This window comes from Myxocyprinus asiaticus, chromosome 43 (genome assembly GCF_019703515.2).
Source record: "Myxocyprinus asiaticus isolate MX2 ecotype Aquarium Trade chromosome 43, UBuf_Myxa_2, whole genome shotgun sequence".
Taxonomy (NCBI): Eukaryota; Metazoa; Chordata; class Actinopteri; order Cypriniformes; family Catostomidae; genus Myxocyprinus; species Myxocyprinus asiaticus.
Genome location: NC_059386.1, coordinates 11,349,891 through 11,371,179, shown reverse-complemented (window position 1 = coordinate 11,371,179; position 21,289 = coordinate 11,349,891). Strand labels below are relative to the sequence as shown.

At 37.1% G+C, this 21,289-nt stretch overlaps 1 protein-coding gene across 1 annotated transcript in view; it reads left to right on the top strand.

The window, feature by feature from the left end:
- The first annotated feature begins 13,644 nt into the window (after positions 1-13,644).
- itga1 (integrin, alpha 1) overlaps positions 13,645-21,289 on the top strand; it is a 96,170-nt gene continuing 88,525 nt past the window's right edge. The window contains exon 1 of the mRNA XM_051685387.1: positions 13,645-13,870. Coding sequence (XP_051541347.1) covers positions 13,828-13,870 — 43 coding nt within the window. The 5' untranslated portion in view covers positions 13,645-13,827. The remainder of the gene's footprint in view (positions 13,871-21,289) is intronic.

Below are 21,289 nucleotides of genomic sequence, written 5' to 3'. Positions count from 1 at the left end.
ATTCCTTTTACAGTATAAACAAAACAGAGAGTAAATAGTCTTTGCCATGTGTTCTTCAAAGCACATTATATGTATAAAGTGAGATGAATGGAAACAGGCGTGCCATTTCTTGAAAGCATTTCAGATGTCATCGGCTCAGAAGGGACAATTAGAGGAAGCTCCATCCTGTTGCTTTTAGAGAACATACAGGAACAATCATCAAGGCTTGAACAACAATAACACTGATGAAATCAGAGTCAAGAGTTTGACTCAGTAGCACTAAATGGGTGTATTGAGGAAGTGAATCAATGAATGATACATTTGCTGCTGCAGGCATATAGCAGCTGAACCAGGCATTCCTTGTGAGCTAATTAAAACCTACAACCTTTCGCTCACACTTGGACACTCTACCTCTGGCAGAATAGATCTGAACAAACACAGACTTGCTGTGTTGAGCATGTATGACATGCTGCTGCATTGCACAATTAGACATACATAAGACATGCTGCATCAAGCATGTAAGACATGCCACTGCCCAATTAGACATACCTACAATCCCCTCAAAGCAGATCTAGAAAAGTGGTGAAGAGTTTCTCTTGTCGCGTGCTGCATTGAAACCGGCTTACCTGCAAACAACTGAGTCAGTTCAAATGTTAGACAAAAACACTAGCTGATTGGCTACAGATTACATGTCAAAGGACCTATTGGCTGCAACATGCGAGCTGATTAGCTTAAAGGTATAGTTCACACAAAAATTAAAACTGTCTCATCATTTACTCACCCGCATGCCATCCCAGATGTATATGACTTTCTTTCTTCAGCAGAACACAAACAAAGATTTTTAGAAGAATGGTCCTCACAATGCAAGTGGATAGTGATTAGCATTTTTAATGCTCCAAAAAATACAGACAGTTGTAGTAAAAGCAATCCATATGACTTCAGTGGTTAAATTAGTGACTAGGTTTACATGAATACCAGAAAGTGGCTTATTGCAAGAAAGCGGCGTCTTGCGAGAAAGTAGCTGGCAATCTTGTTGGCATGCACTGTATAAGCACCGTACTCTTTACTCCCGTTTACATGTGGCTCGGTCGGTAAGCAGCTTTCTCCAGAGCAATGTAGTTACCCCTTGATGCTTGTGTAAATAACAAACATGGTATCCGAGGAAGACTTCACTATTTTATTATCTGTTGCGTCGCTTTATTTCCAGATATTCCAGAGTTGTTGCTGTGTTTGTTTCCTTACCTTTCTATTGCGACCTGCAGCGGAATTGTGCTTCAGTAGTGGGGTTTCCCTTTACATAAAACTCTGGGATTCCCTCAATGTACAAGTGCATATACACGAACGTGAGGGACCGTCGATATTCTACAGTGGTATTTATAAATGAGTATAGTTTATAGTTGATGTGATTTTCCCACTGAACTCCCAGAAATTTTATGTTGACTTGTTGTTGTGCTCCATCCTATGACATTTGTTATTCGGTCTGTTCCACGCATGTGCTCTTCAAAAACCTGTTAGAATGCCGCTTATGTGTTTACATGGCCACATAAGCAGCTTTCTCTGGGAGAAAACTAGGTGTGTTAAGCCGCTTTCTCTTAATCCCTTAAAAGGCGTAAGGAAATGGGCATTCTAGTTTACATGACGTTTCAGAACGCTGCTTTCTGCAAAAACCCTGGAATAACCCGCATGCCAGCGGAGGGAACCGAGTCCCGTCATGGATGCGCATCAAAGAGTGACTGGAAGTAAACAATTATAGTGAAAAAGACTTAAATATTGATGTTTTTTTCAACCAAAAGCGATCATTTCATTAATTTAACTACTGCAGTCTTTATTTTTTGGAGCTTTAAAGTGCTAATCACCATCCACTTGCATTGTGTGGACCTACAGAGTTGAATTATTCTTCTAAAAATCTTCATTTGTGTTCAGCAGAAGAAAGAAAGTCATGCACATCTGGGATAGCATGAGGGTGACTAAATGATGAGAGAATTAACATTTTTGGGTGAACTAACCCTTTAACATGTTACATGTCACAAGACCTATCAGCTTGGGCCATAACATGTTAGCAGGTTGGATAACATATTACATGTTCAAAGAACTTATTAGATTGCTCCATGCAGAGTTTCATGACTGAATTATTTAGCCAACAAGATTTTTACATTTTCTGAAAAATTGGGAGTAGTAATTGCCCCTGTAAATGTAGCTGCCACAATGCTAGGGTGTTGTGGGTTGCAACCAGGACATTGTTAAAGAGGTTGCTAAGGTGTTCTGAGTGTTTTTTTCTCAGCGTTTCTATGCGATTGCTATGGTATTCTGGTGGTTGCTATATGGTTGCTAGGGTGTTCTGGGTGGTTGCTTACTGCCCTATGTCAAAGAGACCACCCTCAAGTTTGGCTTGAGTCCCTCCTTCGATATAAGACTATGGTATTTTATCTGCCATTTTATCATCTGCCAGGTAAAAATATCTGAATTTCACTTTGGCAAAGTCTTAATTTGTTCAAATCCCTAACCTAAGGATGAGCAATAGTAATAGTGATACTCATCTTAAAAAAAGTGTGACAGTTCGCACTTGGTATAAATAGCACCTGCCACAAAGCACCGCTAATTTGCACTCAAATAGTCTGGTGGAAACACAGAAATTAAAGACAAACTGCACCCCTTATCGTTGCTTAATGGTGTAGTGTGTAAAGACGGAGTAAAACATCTTTTTTCATGCGGACGACCCGTGTTTGATTCCTCCTTTTTTCCCATCCCGTTTCCTATCTCCATTCTTAATATTTCCTTCAATACTACTTATAAATAAAAATAAAAAGGTCGATTGCCTCACATTGATTTGGTCATGGTGACTGACTGGGTACAATTAACCATGGTTTTACTATAGTAATATTGTAGTAACCATGTTTTTTGGTGGACGTCATAGTTTTAATGCAATTAACCATGGTGTTACTACAATAATATGGTGTTATTGTAATATAGCAACCATGTTTAATTTTGTGGTTATTATGATTTTACCACAAAATACCATGGTGATACCATGTTTACTGTTGTAAAACCATGGTACATTTTTGTAAGGGAAGGTTAAGGTTGGTTAGGGGTAGGAGTTGGTGTAGGATGTCTGTGTGACTCTAAATAAACACAATAAACACACTGCAGTGATATTGTATGTTAGTATTTAATTAGGAGTGCAAATAGTATCTGCCACTATTTGCACATAATGCAAAGAAGATACTTTTTGTTGCTACTTACACTGCTATTTCTGCAAAAAAAAAAAAAAAAAAAAAGCTACTTATAATCACCATTCTTTCATATTATAATTATTAAGGTTGGAATGATTGAACTGTATGTCACAGGAAGCCTACCCACTAAAGTTACTATTGCACGGAAGTGAAACCTTTTAAAGTGAATGATGACTCTTGCTGCAGAAATTGCAATGTGCTGATGAAATACACCCAGATTATATTCATGTAAATGCTCTTTGAGCAAAAATACTTGCAAGTGGCTGCCAAACCACGCAGTTCAAACCTCCCTTTCCTCTTCCCCCCAAAGACGACGTGCAGGAAGTTCTTAACAATGGGACCCCCTCTGCTCAAGACTTGCACAGCTTCAGCTGTAAGAAAAGAACTACAGCAAGTGGAACTAACTAACCCACCATGTCTGGTAGTAAAGCCTCTGTTTACTATTACTCTAGACCAGGTGATGTGCAACCAGGGTCACAAGAGAGAGCAGAAGTCATTGCCTGGTGGTCTAGCTCCAACCTGACTCACTGAAAGATTCTGTCAAGTGAGTAAGTGGGGCCACATGGTCTCCCAGATGTGATGTAATAGCATGTTGAATTGTGTGTTGAAGGGGGATGAAATTACACATGAGACGTTCCACATTGATGGAATTTTATCATGGTTCAGACTGTTCATCAGACGCACTGGGATCACATTATAGACCCTCCACGAAGACTTGTGGTCCTGAATGGTGGTATGGAGTCCAATGTGAGCATTAGATTACAGCAAAAGGGCGACCTGAGTCAACAAGCATATCACCATATCACCCTCTCTCTTTTTCTCTAAGGGCTAGATGTTTAACATTTGCACTCTTGTCTAAAATCAGACCAAAACTCAAGTGTCCTGGAGGAATAGGTAGCTAGATTTTCCTCCACTTCCCTCACCCTCTTTCCTAAATTGTAACAGACATATGAAACTCTTCCAATCATAAACATGATCATTGAGGGGGCTCCTTTGACTTCTATGAACTCTGAATTGGTGTTAATTGCTTGGGCACCTGCTGAGATCGGTCAAACAAACAGATCCAAAAGGAATATCCTGTTTCTGTTAATCAGTAAATATGACCATTGGAACCATATGAACTGATGGTATTAAAACTATTTGTATGGGTGAATCTTACAAATATATTGTATACACTACAGTTTAAAAGTTTTTAATCACTAAGACATTTTTGTTTGGTTTTTTATTTTTTTATTTTTATTTTTTTAAGAAATTGATGCTACTGTTCATTAATTAGTAATGTTGAAAATGATTATCACTGTTTGAAATAGCTTTTATATATTCAATTTATTGCAAAGCCCAATTTTCAGCAGTCATTACCAAGAAAATACTGTGTCACTTAAACCTTAAGAAATCATTCTAATGTGCTAATTTAGTACTCAAAAACTGTTATTTTAACTAGAATGGTTGAAAACGGGAGTACTATTAATGATGTTTGGGCATCGCAATATACAGGTGCATCTCAATAAATTAGAATGTCGTGGAAAAGTTCATTTATTTCAGTAATTCAACTCAAATTGTGAAACTCGTGTATTAAATAAATTCAATGCACACAGACTGAAGTAGTTTAAGTCTTTGGTTCTTTTAATTGTGATGATTTTGGCTCACATTTAACAAAAACCCACCAATTCACTATCTCAAAAAATTAGAATATGGTGACATGCCAATCAGCTAGTCAACCCAAAACACCTGCAAAGGTTTCCTGAGCCTTCAAAATGGTCTCTCAGTTTGGTTCACTAGGCTACACAATCATGGGGAAGACTGCTGATCTGATAGTTGTCCAGAAGACAATCATTGACACCCTTCACAAGGAGGGTAAGCCACAAACATTCATTGCCAAAGAAGCTGGCTGTTCACAGAGTGCTGTATCCAAGCATGTTAACAGAAAGTTGAGTGGAAGGAAAAAGTGTGGAAGAAAAAGATGCACAACCAACCGAGAGAACCGCAGCCTTACGATTGTCAAGCTAAATGGATTCAAGAATTTGGGTAAACTTCACAAGGAATGGACTGAGGCTGGGGTCAAGGCATCAAGAGCCACCACACACAGACATGTCAAGGAATTTGGCTACAGTTGTTGTATTCCTCTTGTTAAGCCACTCCTGAACCACAGACAACATCAGAGGCGTCTTACCAGGGCTAAGGAGAAGAAGAACTGGACTGTTGCCCAGTGTTCCAAAGTCCTCTTTTCAGATGAGAGCAAGTTTTGTATTTCATTCGGAAACCAAGGTCCTAGAGTCTGGAGGAAGGGTGGAGAAGCTCATAGCCCAAGTTGCTTGAAGTCCAGTGTTAAGTTTCCACAGTCTGTGATGATTTGGGGTGCAATGTCATCTGCTGGTGTTGGTCCATTGTGTTTTTTGAAAACCAAAGTCACTGCACCCGTTTACCAAGAAATTTTGGAGCACTTCATGCTTCCTTCTGCTGACCAGCTTTTTAAAGATGCTGATTTCATTTTCCAGCAGGATTTGGCATCTGCCCACACTGCCAAAAGCACCAAAAGTTGGTTAAATGACCATGGTGTTGGTATGCTTGACTGGCCAGCAAACTCACCAGACCTGAACCCCATAGAGAATCTATGGGGTATTGTCAAGAGGAAAATGAGAATCAAGAGACCAAAAAATGCAGATGAGCTGAAGGCCACTGTCAAAGAAACCTGGGCTTCCATACCACCTCAGCAGTGCCACAAACTGATCACTTCCATGCCACGCCGAATTGAGGCAGTAATTAAAGCAAAAGGAGCCCCTACCAAGTATTGAGTACATATACAGTAAATGATCATACTTTCCAGAAGGCCAACAATTCACTAAAAATGTTTTTTTTTATTGGTCTTATGATGTATTCTAATTTTTTGAGATAGTGAATTGGTGGGTTTTTGATAAATGTGAGCCAAAATCATCACAATTAAAAGAAGCAAAGACTTAAACTACTTCAGTCTGTGTGCACTGAATTTATTTAATACACGAGTTTCATAATTTGAGTTGAATTACTGAAATAAATGAACTTTTCCACGACATTCTAATTTATTGAGATGCACCTGTAGTGTCTTTTGTCAGTTGTTGAAATATTAAGTACATTTTCATTTCTGGCAAGTGACTTTATACATCCAAGACAAATTTTGTACAAAAATGTACAAAAAGAAACACGTTTCTTTAGAAATACATCAGTCTATTGTTCTTTTAAGAGCTGAAGGCATTTCCATGCATTGCGTCTACACGGCTCTCTCTATCCTGGTTAGATCCAGATGCACAACAAGAAGAAGACAACAAGTACATCAGAGTCCCTAGTTTGAGAAACACACCCCTCACAGGTCCTAAACTTGCAGCTTCATTATACAGTACATGCCAAACACCAGTTTCATCTGCAACAGTGATAAGAAGACTCTGGGTTGCTTGCAGACTTTCAAAGAAAAAGCCACAAATGACACTGGCAAATAAGAATACAAGGGTACAATGGGCAAAAGAACTTAAAGATTAGATGGCAACTGATTATAAATGAGTATTATGGATGGATGAATCAAAGTTTGAGGTGTTGTTAGAAAAGTTTGATCGTAAGGTCTGTGAAAAGTGTCCTTCAAACCAATTACATCTTGCATCTTACATGTTGGTGCGGCTATCCTTATGAGGACTCTCCATAGTCATAATGATTTTTATACTGTACGAACTATAGATTATATCCCCTAAACCTAACCCTGCCCCTAAAACTAACCCTCACAAAAAACTTTCTGCATTTTTACATTTTCAAAAAGACATCGTTTAATATGTTTTTTAAACGATTTGAATTATGGGGACACTAGAAATGTCCTCATAAACCACATTTATAGCATAATACCCTTGTAATTACCAGTTTGTAATCTAAAAAAAAAGTCCTCGTAAACCACTTAAACCTGCCCATGTTGGTGCAGTTACCATTATGAGGACTCTCCATAGACATAGTGATTTTTATACTGTACGAACTATAGATTCTATCCCCTAACCCTAACCTTACTCCTAAACCTAACCCTCACAAAAAACTTTTCCTAGTAAACCACCTAAACCTGCCACCCCCCCCCCCCCCCCCCCACACACACACACACAAGTTCCTAAACTGTAATGACAGTTTAGGAACTGTCATTACCATAATGCAAAAATACAAATAAATAATAAAATAAATAAATAAATAATAATAATAATAATAAAAAAAACAAACAAACAAAAAATCTTCACTTAAAAAGATAGATCAACCAAACATGAACATTTTCTCATTTATTCACCCTCATGCCATCCCAGATGTGTTTGACTTTCTTTCTTCTGCAGAACACAAATGAAGATCTTTAGAAGAATATCTCAGCTCTGTAGTTCCATTCAATGCAAATAAATGGGCACCAAAACTTTAAAGCTCCAAAAAAGCACACAAAGGCAGCATAAAAGTAATCCATATGACTCCAGTGGTTAAATCTTTATCTTCAGAAGTGATATAATAGGTGTGGGTGAGAAACAGATCTATATTTAAGCCCTTTTTTACAATAAATTCTCCTTCCTGCCCAGTAGGTGGCAATATGCACAAAGACTGTGAATCGGCAAAAACAAAAGAAGAATGTGAAAGTGAAAGTAAATGTGGAAATCTACAGTAAAAATGACTAAAATATTGATTTGTTTCTCACCCACACCTATCATATCACTTCTGAAGATTTAACCACTGGACTTTATGTGCTTTTTGGAGATTCAAAGTTCTGGTCACCATTCACTTGCATTGTATGGACCTACAGAGCTGAAATATTTTTCTAAAAATCTTTGTTTGTGTTCAGCAGAAGAAACAAAGTCAGACACATCTGGGATGGCATGAGGGTGAGTAAATGATGAGAGAATTTTCATTTTTGGGTCAACCATCCCTTTAATTAGTAATTTTGATCTTTTTGCAAGATCAAATACAGAGCAATGAGAATTCGATTTTTTTACCTTATAGATAAAGGCGATTTGGAGGTCAAACGTGCTTAGTTTTCATGAAAATTATGTCACAATACAAAAAATCTTAATGGTCCTTTATTTAGGTAAAATGTAATTTCGTATTTGTTTTCTTTCTGGGAAATATGACTCAGACATCTTATTTCGTGAGATTCACTTGTATACAAGTTCAAAACAACTGTGTGACGAACGAGAGGAAGAAAAAAATATTGGCATACATAGAATTCCACTGAGAAAGTTCACACAGATCCATGCCAAGCCAACACTGTTGCACAAAATCAAAACTGGTATGAAACAGTCTAGAGGGGGTTTGGAGGGAAATATTTTGATTGTCATTAATGGTCAAATTACTTGAGAAATTTCCTAATACTTTAGAAGCATTTCTTTGTCAAGGGTCCTTTGTCAAACAACAAGAGCATGTTAATTCAGTGTAATATAATAATGGCGCAATCGCCTAATTCAGTAATATACTATTAAGAAATTAAATGGGAAACCAGCAGCTTAACAGCACATCTGACTTTGTTTAAGTGCATTTATTCATGCACCAAAATGCGTAATGTGTGGGTGAGAATGCAAAATGTTAAAAACGTTGCTGATATTGCCTAGTAACTGTGAGGGTGTGTGAGGTAAACCACAGAGACACACAACTCTAGTGTCCACAAAATCAATAGTGATCCAAAAAGCAAGACCCTTCATGGATGTTGGCTTGAACCAGGATGTGCCTCTTGAGGACACTGTTTATGGAGAAAAGGTGGCCTCAGGTTTGTTGGTTTTTCAGTGTTGGTTTTCCCAGTTCCTCTTCATGAGTTGACATTTTTGCTACAGCAGACTACACTTTCAAAAATCTTCCTGTTGACTAAATATGATGAGTCATGAGAAACATCCATTCTCAAAATGAAGTTAAGCTAGTTTCTCTGGTATATAAGAAAGGATGGGGTTAAACTGCAAGAGTTACAATAATCTGGAACAGTGTTGGGAAAGCTACTTTTGCAATTGTAGCTTGTCAAGCTACTAGTCATTTAAAGTAGTTTAACAACAGTCAAACTACCCTTTTGAAAAAGGAGTTAGCAACACTGAAAGCTACTAATAAAAAGTGGCAAACTATTTAAGTCTGCTCTTGAATTAGTTTGCTTAGCTGTACACCTGAATTTAAAAATAGCAACATATCGTTTGGTCCCGCTATACTGCTACTGTTTGGAAAAAGTAGCTTTAGCAACTGTCATGCTACTGAAAAATGTAGTTGTCACTACTTTTAGAGAGTTACTCTAAAACACTGATCTAGAATGTGTTGTTTTTCAGTTCCTCATTCTGAAAACATATCTATTTAAAATGTAAGTTAAAAGAAGACTCAAGAAGAGAAAAGAGTGCTTAAAACAGACATCTGACTGTCCTGGACATGACTAATTGGATTATGTTGTTGTTAGGGGACTCATTGTCCTCCATCAAACATTTTTTCTCCCACATTTAGAGGACTTTAATATTTTAAACCAATCTGACTGGCATCTTCTGTAATAATGGCTTATGTTCAGCTGTTTGCTGAAAAACAAATGACAGCTTAAAAGCTTTTCTTAGGCACCAGGATAAATAATCAAGATCATGCTGGGTCCAAAGTAAACAAACAGGCCACAAATTAAATTCTGGAAGTTTTTTTTTTCATGTGGGTGGAAATTGATTTCATGTTGATACTAAGTAATCAACCCCTTTGTCACTAATACATTCAACAATTTGTTAGGTAAATAACAAATTAGGATATCTTTGATCATGAAAAGGAGAAATGTTTTATTAAAACCTATGTGAAAAGTTCTTAGAAATTTAATTTTTGGTGATGGTTTACATGTGTGAAGAACATTTATACGTTTTTTAAAATGTTCAACCATTTTCAAGTTTGAATGTCCAGACTATAAATTTCATCCCTTTTTGACATTAGAAATCTGCACTAAACTTGACATGTCATAAAAAAAGTCAAAATATCTGATATTTTTAAGAAACTTACTGATATAGATACAGAGCCTACAGGGGTCCTCCCTATCATATAATTTCGTGTTTTATAGTTTGTAGTCTCCTGTTTTATATTCTTGTCTTTACCCTTAAGCTTGGATTGGCCCTCCAAGAAAAAACATTTTTTTTTGTCAAAATATTAATAACTACAGGTATCGTTTGAAAGCTTTGCAGCTGTACTTTACAATACATGTAGGCATTTTGACCAAAACTGAACAAATGCTTTGAAACTTGCAGACAAGTCAGAATTCTGTTTTGATAATTTCTTAATAATTTTGCACTGTACCTTGTTTTTCTCACAGACAAAAATACAGCAAGTAATAGCTAAATATATGTCTATGACATACATGTTACATGTAAACATGTGTTGCTTATAGGCCACATTTTCTGCTTATAACTTTACGAAAAATAAACAAAACATAAAAACCATTACTCAGAGGTGGGGATTCCTGTTAAAACGAGCCGACACACAATGTAATCGGATGCATAGATCATAAAATAATCCACACGAAGCACAATGTGCACACAACACATTATGTGCTATCTGGCTAAAAACACATTACCTTTCCTGGATCAGGTGACTTCATCGTAAATTATGTAATACATTGTCGAGCGTCATGGAATGCTAAACCAATGCAGATCGCTGCAACCAGATGTGGAAGTCATCCAAATATGGGCAGAGAGTTCACTAATTCATATGGCAACCATGAGATGGTGCCAAGTACATGACACAGACTCAATGATGGCTCAAATGACACAGAATGGAACTGAATGAGATCTCGTTACACATGCCTGCAAGCTTTAGAGAAAGAGCATACCTTTAGTCATTGTCGTATTTGCATGTGTAATAGTTCTTATGTACAATTGTTATGTTTTATTTGTTTGGAGAGACTTCTGCACACTTGGAGATGTTTTTAAACACTAAAATAAATAATTTTTGTAATGATACAACTTTTGATTGCTTTGTCGTATCAACACAATATTTTACTCAGCTACCTTATTTAAACCCTGGGATATATAACATAAAAAATCAGAAACAAAAATTAATTTTTGGCTCAAGTTTGTTTGGTGATTTCTCAGCAGTTTCTTAGGCTGAGAGTCTCATAATTTATTACAATCTATGTCATTAAAATTTAAAACAAAAGTTTTCTTTAAAATGATACCAAACAATTGATCCTCTTTGTTTTTTTTTTTTTTTTTTTTGTCGAGTTATAAGCCTTTAATTTTGGGCATGCCACTGAAACAGGAAATCTTTAAAAGCACCTTCAGAGCTTAAAGGGTTAATATGTTTGCCATATTGACAATGATTTGCTTGCCAAAAATTTTTCAAACATTAATCATATTTTACAATTTTAAATAAAAAAATTTAAATTAAAAAATTTATATTTTAATCAATTCAAATTACAATATAATATAATATAAAATAATATAATATATAATATAATTAGAAATAATAAATTATGCAAAACTTAAAAAGTTTTTTTCAAGAGTTTCAGCCTCTTAATGAGTAATTTTTTTTCTTCAAGCCCCACAAATAATAATAATAAAAAAATTATATTACATTCAGAAATTGAAAACATGTCCATAATAGAAGAGGTGTACTCAAGTCATTCTCTGTATGAATTGTATTTTTACGTATTTTTTTGTTTTTGTTTTAAATAATGAAATAGTTCTGCATAGACAAAAAAATTAAATAAAATTGAGTGTCATGTCATTCATTGAGGAAACTGTATTTAAATTCCTTTAAAAATAATAAGTGTCAGGCACCATACATTACATAAACATTATTCCTGTCAAAAGAGGATTTGCTTTACGCTCACACTGACCTGATGAGGGTCGACCCATTGGCCAAATATTTGTCTGAAGAGTCAGTCAAACCCTGCCTCATTTCCTTCAGTCAGGGGGGATATACTTGTTTGGGATATACATACCTATAAGTTGCTCATGGGATACATCCTATATACACTTCTGTAACCTCTCCTCTGTGTCAGGCTGTGACTGCTCATTACAAAGGGGGAGCTTGCAGACGGGTGAGGTGTAGGAAACTGATTAAAGAAAGGGCCAAAAAATAAAAAAAAAATAAAAAAAATAAATACTAATCAGAGTTTTCCTGAAACGAGATTCTGAGAAGATCTAGAGGACAGAGGAAGCTAGAATTATGTAAACTGTCTATGTCTTCAGAAATGGTTAAGATTACATTTTTGTGTTCGTTTTTGTATCAAAACAGGACAGGACACAAGGGAACTAAACACTTAATGGCCTCTCATACTCTAACCCTTTGAACTTTTCATTTTTTATGTGACCTCTTGCCATCTGAAAATGTCATTATTTTAGGAAGAATTCTCCAGAACCCCCAGGTCCTGGTTTTGACTTTGATGAAGCGCAGTTTATGTATAGGACACAGACCTCTGACCACACTAGTGTCAAAATGACTAATGACTATTGAGATTCACTTTGATATGCCATCTAGCACTCGACAGCAGTGTACTAACAATGCAAAAACAAAATTTCATGATACAGAGGTAACTAAACAATAGTTAGAAGATGTGATTTTTTTGTGTCACATCTCAGAGGAACTTGAGATAAACAGAAACAACAACATCAGAATTTAATCTAATTCTGCACAGACTTTGCAGAACTACAGTACATTAGCCAATTAACTACCCATAACCAGGGTTGGGGAGTAACGGAATACATGTAACGGGATTACGTATTTAAAATACAAAATATAAGTAACTGTATTCCACTACAGTTACAATTTAAATCATTGGTAATTAGAATACAGTTACATTCAAAAAGTATTTTGATTACTGAAGAGATTACTTTGCATTTTATTGTCATTTGTTTCATTTAATATTTAGTCCTTTCAGATGGAAAGCATTTATGCATATAAATGATGCGATCCAAAGTGCATTTGAACAGCGGTGAAACACTTTCTTATGATGTGTTACATTCATACGAGCAGACAGAGAACTAAGTTTGAAGTAAGTCTGGAGCACAAGAAATAGAAATAAACCTTGTGTAAATTGTCAGCTTTACGCTAAGCTAAAATGCTATTTCTATAGTCAAAACAAGTGAAAAAATCTACCAGTGCTGAAGAAGTAATCCAAAGTATTTAGAATACGTTACTGACCTTGAGTAATCTAACGGAATACGTTACAAATTACATTTTACAGCATGTATTCTGTAATCTGTAGTGGAATACATTTCAAAAGTAACCCTCCCAACCCTGCCCATAAAATGTAGGATTGTAAAACCCCATGGTTTGAAATTACTTCCAGGCACAAGTTTGTGGGTGTTAAAACCAATACTGCTTGGCCACTATTTCCAATATCTTATTTTAAAATCAAGAGCCAGTAAAAAATCAAACTCGGTAACATCCTCCCTCACCCCTACTGATCTGAAATGTGCTTGTAAAATCAGTCAAGGAGTAAGTTCATGCAAGGTGTGTGAGATCCTAAAATCAACCCAGGCTTGCGCTGGTTTATGGCACATTGACTTTGCAGAGGCAATGCCCTCTAGCAAACTCTCCGAGTAATTGAATCAAGTCTTTTGCTCCAGAGACTCGAAGTGCTGCTCAGTTGAGAGTCTGCGCTTCCAAGGGAAACATCGTCGTATCCAGGCTCTAACAGGGAACGAGGAAGATGCTTTCTGGAGTCCATCGTTTCAGACTAGCAGCAATTCTAGGTACGTTTTTGTGTTATTATGTCTTATTCTGCATAACATATGGGTTACAGTGTCAAAAACCTGAGCGCAAAACTGTGCGCATCTCTGTTTATTCGCTGGCATTAGCGAAGGCAGAGCACGCTTTAGAATATATTATTCACGATCTGCTGTAATATCCACTTTGGCATAATGCTCCACGGTCAATAAACAGCGAACATTACTGAAGCGCATGTTTATGCGGCGTATAACGGGTTTCCGGAAATACGCTTTGAGATTTACGCACAACAGAGCCTTTGCACACTATCTGTCGCTTTTTTGTCTATATGATTTTAATCTTAAAACGTAATTGTACAACGTTTCATAAGCTATTAGAGACGAATATTCCTTGTAGTGTTGTAAAGTGATTATTGCCATGACATCAGGTGTAAATTCTGATATTGCTGTTCCGCATTATAATAACATTACTTTGATATTCTGAATTTGATTTATGCGTAAATTCAAAAATAATTCAAGATTTATTACTGTTTTCCACCAAAGTGCATTTGACAAACTTTTAAACACTTTATGTTTACTTTTAATGCACGTTATTAAGAAGCGGAAATGGACTGTAGTTAATGAGTAGTCTGAAACGCAATCGATGGTGGGCTCAATGTTGTTAGACTAAACCAAATGAAGAGAGCTCAGATGTCTCCTTGGGTTCAGATTCTTAGGAATGCATGTAATGCATGCTCGTGATCCGCGTTAAGGAACTGAGTTGAGGATGCAGCTGCAGATAGAGGTTCACTTGGACTCATATTAGGTGCAAAGCAGGGGCGTGTCCAGGATTTTTTGCCAGGGGTGGCAAAGGGGTGGGGGTGCTGTCCTCCCAGACATGGGCGGAACATTGTTATGGACCATGCGCAACATGGACGGGTTAAGCCGTCGCACACCGTCTCCAGGATGCGAGCGGGGTCCGAGTTGGGGTGGCAAGTGGGGTGGCAAAGCTCACCCTGTGCCACCCTTCTGGCCCCGCCCCTGGTGCAAAGCACATCACATCATTGCTCCAGTCCTGCACTGAGCTCGAGTCCAGAGCCAGCCCACTTAGTGGTCATTATCATCACAATATACCCACCAGTTAATATACCTGCTTTTTTATTTTTATTTTTTTTTATTTTTTTTGCAATGGGGATCCATTATTGTTTCCAACAAATGCCGTTGTTCACAAAATTACAGTAGCAGTACACCGATAAAAGTTTAAACATGCAGTTTTCCTGATATAGCCCTTCAAATTACAGTGTACCGTGGTACAGTTATGGTAAAAGATGGTAATACTATTCTACTTTGATATAGACCATGGTACTGTATGACATTTAAAGGTGCAATCAGTCATTTTTTCCTCATTATAACATTTTTACTCCAAAAGAAATGAACACAAATTTTGCATTATATGTATAAAATAATAACCACTGACATGAGATGAAGACTCCAGACATATCAGTAAACTTATAAAAGCTCTTTTTATTCTACGTGGAGAGGGTCCCCTCATGGGGGCTGCCATGTTAGAATCACATGACCAGACAATTGTGGACAGTTTCACACATGGATTAAATTCATCATGGCTTGTGAATAGTGAATTTGTATAAGCTGCATAGATAACCGAAGACTATTGCGTTTGAATAATGCTGCATCTACACTGCTAGGTGTCAGTGTTAGTCCAAAACAACATTTAAAAAAAGTACTGATTGCACCTTTAAGCAATATCACATAAGCAAGAGTGCTGTTTTTTCATATATATCATGCTAGTTGTATTTCATTCATAAAGGAATATGTTTTTGAACAAATGTTTTAAGTGAACGAATCATTCTCGTTCACTTCCATTGTTTTGGTGGTGAACAACTCTGTGTTATTAATGAATCAGTTAAGTCAAAGACTCACTCATAACAGAAAAGACACTCATTTGTTGACGCCTACTGGAGTTAATATGCAATCTCCAGAAATGGTCACTGAACGAATCCAAGTGCATTTGTCTACATCCCGCAAGAGTACAAGGAAAGCACTACAACTATAAATATGACAAAGAATAACTTTTAAAGTATGTCACATATCATATTATTAAACCAAGGCTATAAATGGTGAAATTTCCTGCAGTTAGTTTAAAAGCTAACCGGTAGCTTTACCGGCTACTTAGCATACCGCTAGCTATTTAGCTTGCTAGATACACAGTAGTTTAGCTTCTTCTCCTCCTTTTCATTGCTTTTCTCTTCACTGTTGCCACTTAGCACTATGGTGATATAATTGTTTTAACTAGAACTTTTAAGATGTGTTATATTTTAACATTTTACAAGCTCTTCATTTTTAATATTTGTAGTTAGGGTTAGGTATAGGGAAAAGGTTAAGGTGTAGGGTTGCTGCGGGACTCCAAATAAACACAGCTAACACTGTGTATGAATGTGGCATCCAACTCTTGCGAGGCCTTAGCATTTCGATAGTTATTTGAAAGGGCAGTTAACTGTAGTGGGCGGTGCTTGCAGTAGGTGTAACTTGTAGTCTTGAAGGACACAAATAGACCCTTCTCAACAAATCAGGAAAATAAATCAAAATGAACAATGAATTAAAATCCCAGCTACTATTTGGCAATCCATGAACATGGATAAGTGGAATGATACAAATAGTGGAGCGTCCCAGTGCTGTTGGGCTATATATCAGCACTCTTGGGATGCAGCATGTCCAATCAGATTAGATCGGCACAAACTGTTCTATAATCATATTCATGGTCCATGGTATTTTTATTGTACTGCAAAGAATACTATGGTACTCTTCATGTCATGGGACATGTCCAGTAAACCATTGTATTACTATGGTACAATGTCTAAAAAAACATGGTATCACCGTGGTACTTTTGTTTTAGTGCAGGTCATTTCCTTTACTTGCTTTTGGGTCCTCCTAGTTTTGCAGATTAGCACACACACCCTTGTGGATACCACAGAGAAAACCCATGTTTGGTTATGAAAGCATCTCTCCTCTTTTGACCCAAAGATCTCAGATGTGATTACTGTAGTGGCGGCATTTAAGCTGTGTGAATTCCTAATGGAGATGAGCATGCAGGTGTTTTTGGTTTGAGATCCTTTAGAGAGTGCATCTGGATTCAATCTGCATGTGTGGGACAAGTGGACTTCATGCGGATGCATGGAACCCCACACAAATACATGTTCACATACATACACATCCAGTCTAAGGGCCGTGTAACATGGGATTAAAAGATCTGCTGTACATGTTGATTATTTGGTCGTTTACCTAGAAAGATGTTTTGCTGGCTCTCTTAAGATGTGGTGATTGTTATAAATGCTCAATCAATGGCGATGTGGATTTATGATTAGAATGAGACTCTTAGCATGCTGTTTTCTTAGATAAGTAGATAAAACTACATAAACTTTTCGTCATTATTGTGGCATTTACTGGCAAATGCCTCAAATCTCCCAGAAGACTTCTGTCTTCTTCCATTCTTGGAGTCAAGCCAGATAGCTTTTCATTGCTGTTCACAAACCGAAGTGTGGCGAAAACTACCAAATGAAACTGTACTTCAGTGTAAACATACACACCTACACAGAGACATGTGTGTGCATTTAATGGTCTTTTTGTCAATGCTTGGGATTTTCTTGCTTTGATAAACTCTGTCCACAGTGCACTCGGTTTTAATAAGAATGCATTCCTTCTGTGTGTGCTGAAATGTACAAAACGCCTGCACTGTCCCAAATAAATAATCTGTGTTAGTTAGTAATAGATTACATGTAATCCAGTTTATGTAATCAGATTTAAAAAGAAGTAATTGTAATTAGATTACAATTTTAATAGTTATCAGATTGCAGTTACTTTTATGGATTACATGACTACATTTATGATTACATTAACAGTCATAATTATCTATTAATAATGGGTTACAAAGTGTTAGTTTTTATGGCCCTTTAGACACATTTGTTTTACTCAGCAACTGACTAATAGCCAGTTGCTGTTTGATTTTATGTTTACAAATGTTCAATGAAAGGAATGATAATTGTACTTGATACATTTAAAAGTAATGATTAGATTTTCATCAAAACATGCAATGAGTAATTCAGAAGTAATCATATTAGATTGCTGATAAGTGTGATATATATCTAAAATATTATGTTACTGATTACAATTTTAGTCATGTAATTTGTAATCAGTACCAGATTCAATTTCAGAAGTGATCCACTCAAGACTGATAATGATTATTTTATTGAATGCATAATGGCAGAATGGATTGGATGCCATCTGTCTTTTTGAATTTATGGCATCTTTATAGCAGACTCATTAAACTGGTTTCTATCACTTTATTAATTGATTTGTCTTGTAGCCTGTGTATCTAATATGGCTGACTGTGGAATCATTGAAACCCTTTGTGGATAATTTAATAATGTGCATCCAAAATAGAGTCATCAGGGATGAATGCTTCAAGTGTAGTCTTAGGGGCTGAAGTTAATCGTCTGCCACTCCCATCTCACTGGCATGAAGATTTTCACAGTTATAAATCTAGAGCACTTACTGGCAAATGCTTCAAATCTCCCCGAAGACCTTGCTCTGAACTGTCTTCTTCCATACTTGGAAACTTAAAAAGGCATTCCATTACAGGCAGACAGGCCCCAGTCCTTTCAAAGGAAACACACTGACTCATAATTATGGTAGAAGATTGTTGTAGACAGTAGACATGGTTCATATACTGTATTTGCACAGTTACGTGCACTTTGAGAAATAATTTCCAGAGAGGGCAAATTAGTGTGGGTTGACGGTACCCAATGGGAAGTTCAAGATCACATGCGTGGACATTGTATTTTGGCTTCGCTATATGCAACACATATTTTAAATTCATTTAAACCGAATAATGTCAGTTTAGGAGACTCTGTGCTGTCAGTAAGTGGTTAAACTTTACAACATAGCGCCGACCACAGCGGAGGTGGTCTTTGGGAGAAATGGCAACAAAACAACATCTGGTAAGAAACCTAACTAAGTTTTTACATTTAAACCTGTTTGAGTCAAAAGAGAGTCTCTAGTTTTATCCGATATGCCATTTTTTAAATTTGAGCGATTTATCGCAAAATGCCATTCTGCTAAACACAATGTACACTAATGTGTACTTTAGTGCATTTTTTCCCTTAGAAATCCTATATTGGGGGCCTGGGTAGCTCAGTGAGCAAAGACGCTGACTACCACCCCTGGAGTCGCAAGTTTGAATCCAGGGTGTGCTGCGTGACTCCAGCCAGCCTCCTAAGCAACCAAATTGGCCCAGTTGCTAAGGAGGGTAGAGTCACATGGGTTAACCTCCTCATGGTCACGATATTGCGGTTCTCGCTCTCGATGGGGCGTGTGGTAAGTTGTGTGCGTAGATCGCGGGGAATAGTGTGATTGCCTCCACATGCGCTAAGTCTCCACGGTAACACGCCCAGCAATCCATGTGATAAGATGCACAGGCTGACTGTCTCAGAAGTGGAGGCAACTGAGATTTGTCCTCTGCCACCCAGATTGAGGTGAGTAACTGTGCCACCATGAGGACCTAGTAGTATTGGGAAATGGGCATGCCAAATTGGGGAGAAAAGGGGATAAAAAAAGAAATCCTATATTTACAGTGCATTATCATGACAAATGTTGACAAATGGTGCTTTCAGAGGCTTTATATGGAGTTGGGATGAAAATAAGGTGCATTTCGAACTGTTATGAGACCAGTGCAGACAGACAAGCACACTGGAGTTTAAGTCATACACTAAATTGGGAGCAAGGGAGCATCCTATAGCTCTCTATCCTATACCCTAGTATAGGTCCTATTATACAAATCAAAAAGGGAAATGGAAAATGCAAACAGCAGTCACGCGGGCTGCCCTGTGAATGTGCACAATGATTGACAGGCAGAAAGTCTTCTGACTGACTAAACAAAGGATCTGACCGCAGCCCACGGGCATCTTTTTTGCCTCTTTTTACCAAGCCTAGGGCTGTTATAGAGACTGGTGTGATATTTCATGCCACGTATTTCAGTGATATTTGACAGAAAATATGAATGTTTTCTGCATACGTTAATTCTGCAAATAATAATAATAATAAAAAAAATCACTTACAGTACCTTTAATGTAAAAACATTCATATATGTTTTCAAGTGTGACTTAAGTATCTAAATACTTTTTGGGGCCACTGGATTGGTAAGGTTTGTAGAGGGTAATGGGAAATCATTCACTCTTCTGAAAACTGCCGCAGAATGTGTATAAAAGAATTGCTATTATGATCATAATAAGCATTTACTTGTTTGGTCAGCCTCCAACTAAAACATGCCAACGATTCAACAAGCTATAAAAACATTTCTGTTGTATATAATAGATTACTACCATGCAGTCTGGAATGATTCCTATAAATTGTGATAAAGCTTGTTTCATCATTTGTTTTTTTTTGTTTTTATTTTTGCCATCATGACATGATCACTGGAAGAATTCAATGTTCCAGGATATTTAAAAATTCTGGGAAAACTGGCCCTCCCTTGCCATCTGCTTTGTGAGTGAACTGGTGGCATTAGTTGGTTAATGGACTTTGACAACATGGTGGCACTTTCTTGCTGGCACAACGTTCCTCTGATCCATCAGATACGGCAGTGACTGAACTTTCCATTCAATCTGCACAAGTTTAGCTTCCTGAAGTTCAAAAACACCTCCTTGATCTGCAAGTGATTTTGAAAGCAATTGTGTGTTTTGTTTATAAAATTACTGTCTCAAATCATTCACTGTCTCAAAGTGTACAAAAAGCAAAGATGTGTGCCCAGGGCCCATTTAGGACCATGATCTATCCATGCCTAGAGAGATGGTTGTCCTGAGGAACCTGTTAGAGTAAAATAATGTGGTGACAGTGCAGTAAAATAATATTGTGACAAAATAAATGAACAATTTTGGGTAGATTACTTCTGAAATGTAATCTGGTTCTGATTACAAATGACTAGAGCTATCAAAATTAACGTGTTAACGCATGTGAGTAATTTAAAAAGTTTAATGCGTTAATTTTTCTCAATCGCAGTTAACCCATTTACTGTTAATAAAGCTTAAACCAGCAAAAACAGTGGTGGGACTAGGGCGGAACCTTTGTGATGTGTCCGTCTAGTGTCATTACACTGATGCGCACAACACACACACAACAGCGGTGGGAAAGGACCTCTTAGCAAGTACTTTGCAGCCTCTTTAAGGTGCAGTTTTATTGCCACAAAAGCACGTCAAGTCTTAACTATCATGAAAACGTAGAATGAGACATTTTTGTCTGCAGCGCTTTTCATGTGGAGATCAAAGCACTACTTGACGCTGACATTGCCGCTCTGACACGAATCATGAACGCGGCTTCACGATTGCTGTAACAAAGCGGATAGCCACAGTCTGCAGGGTGATTTATATTGTGGAGGATGCGAGTTTAAGAGATTTA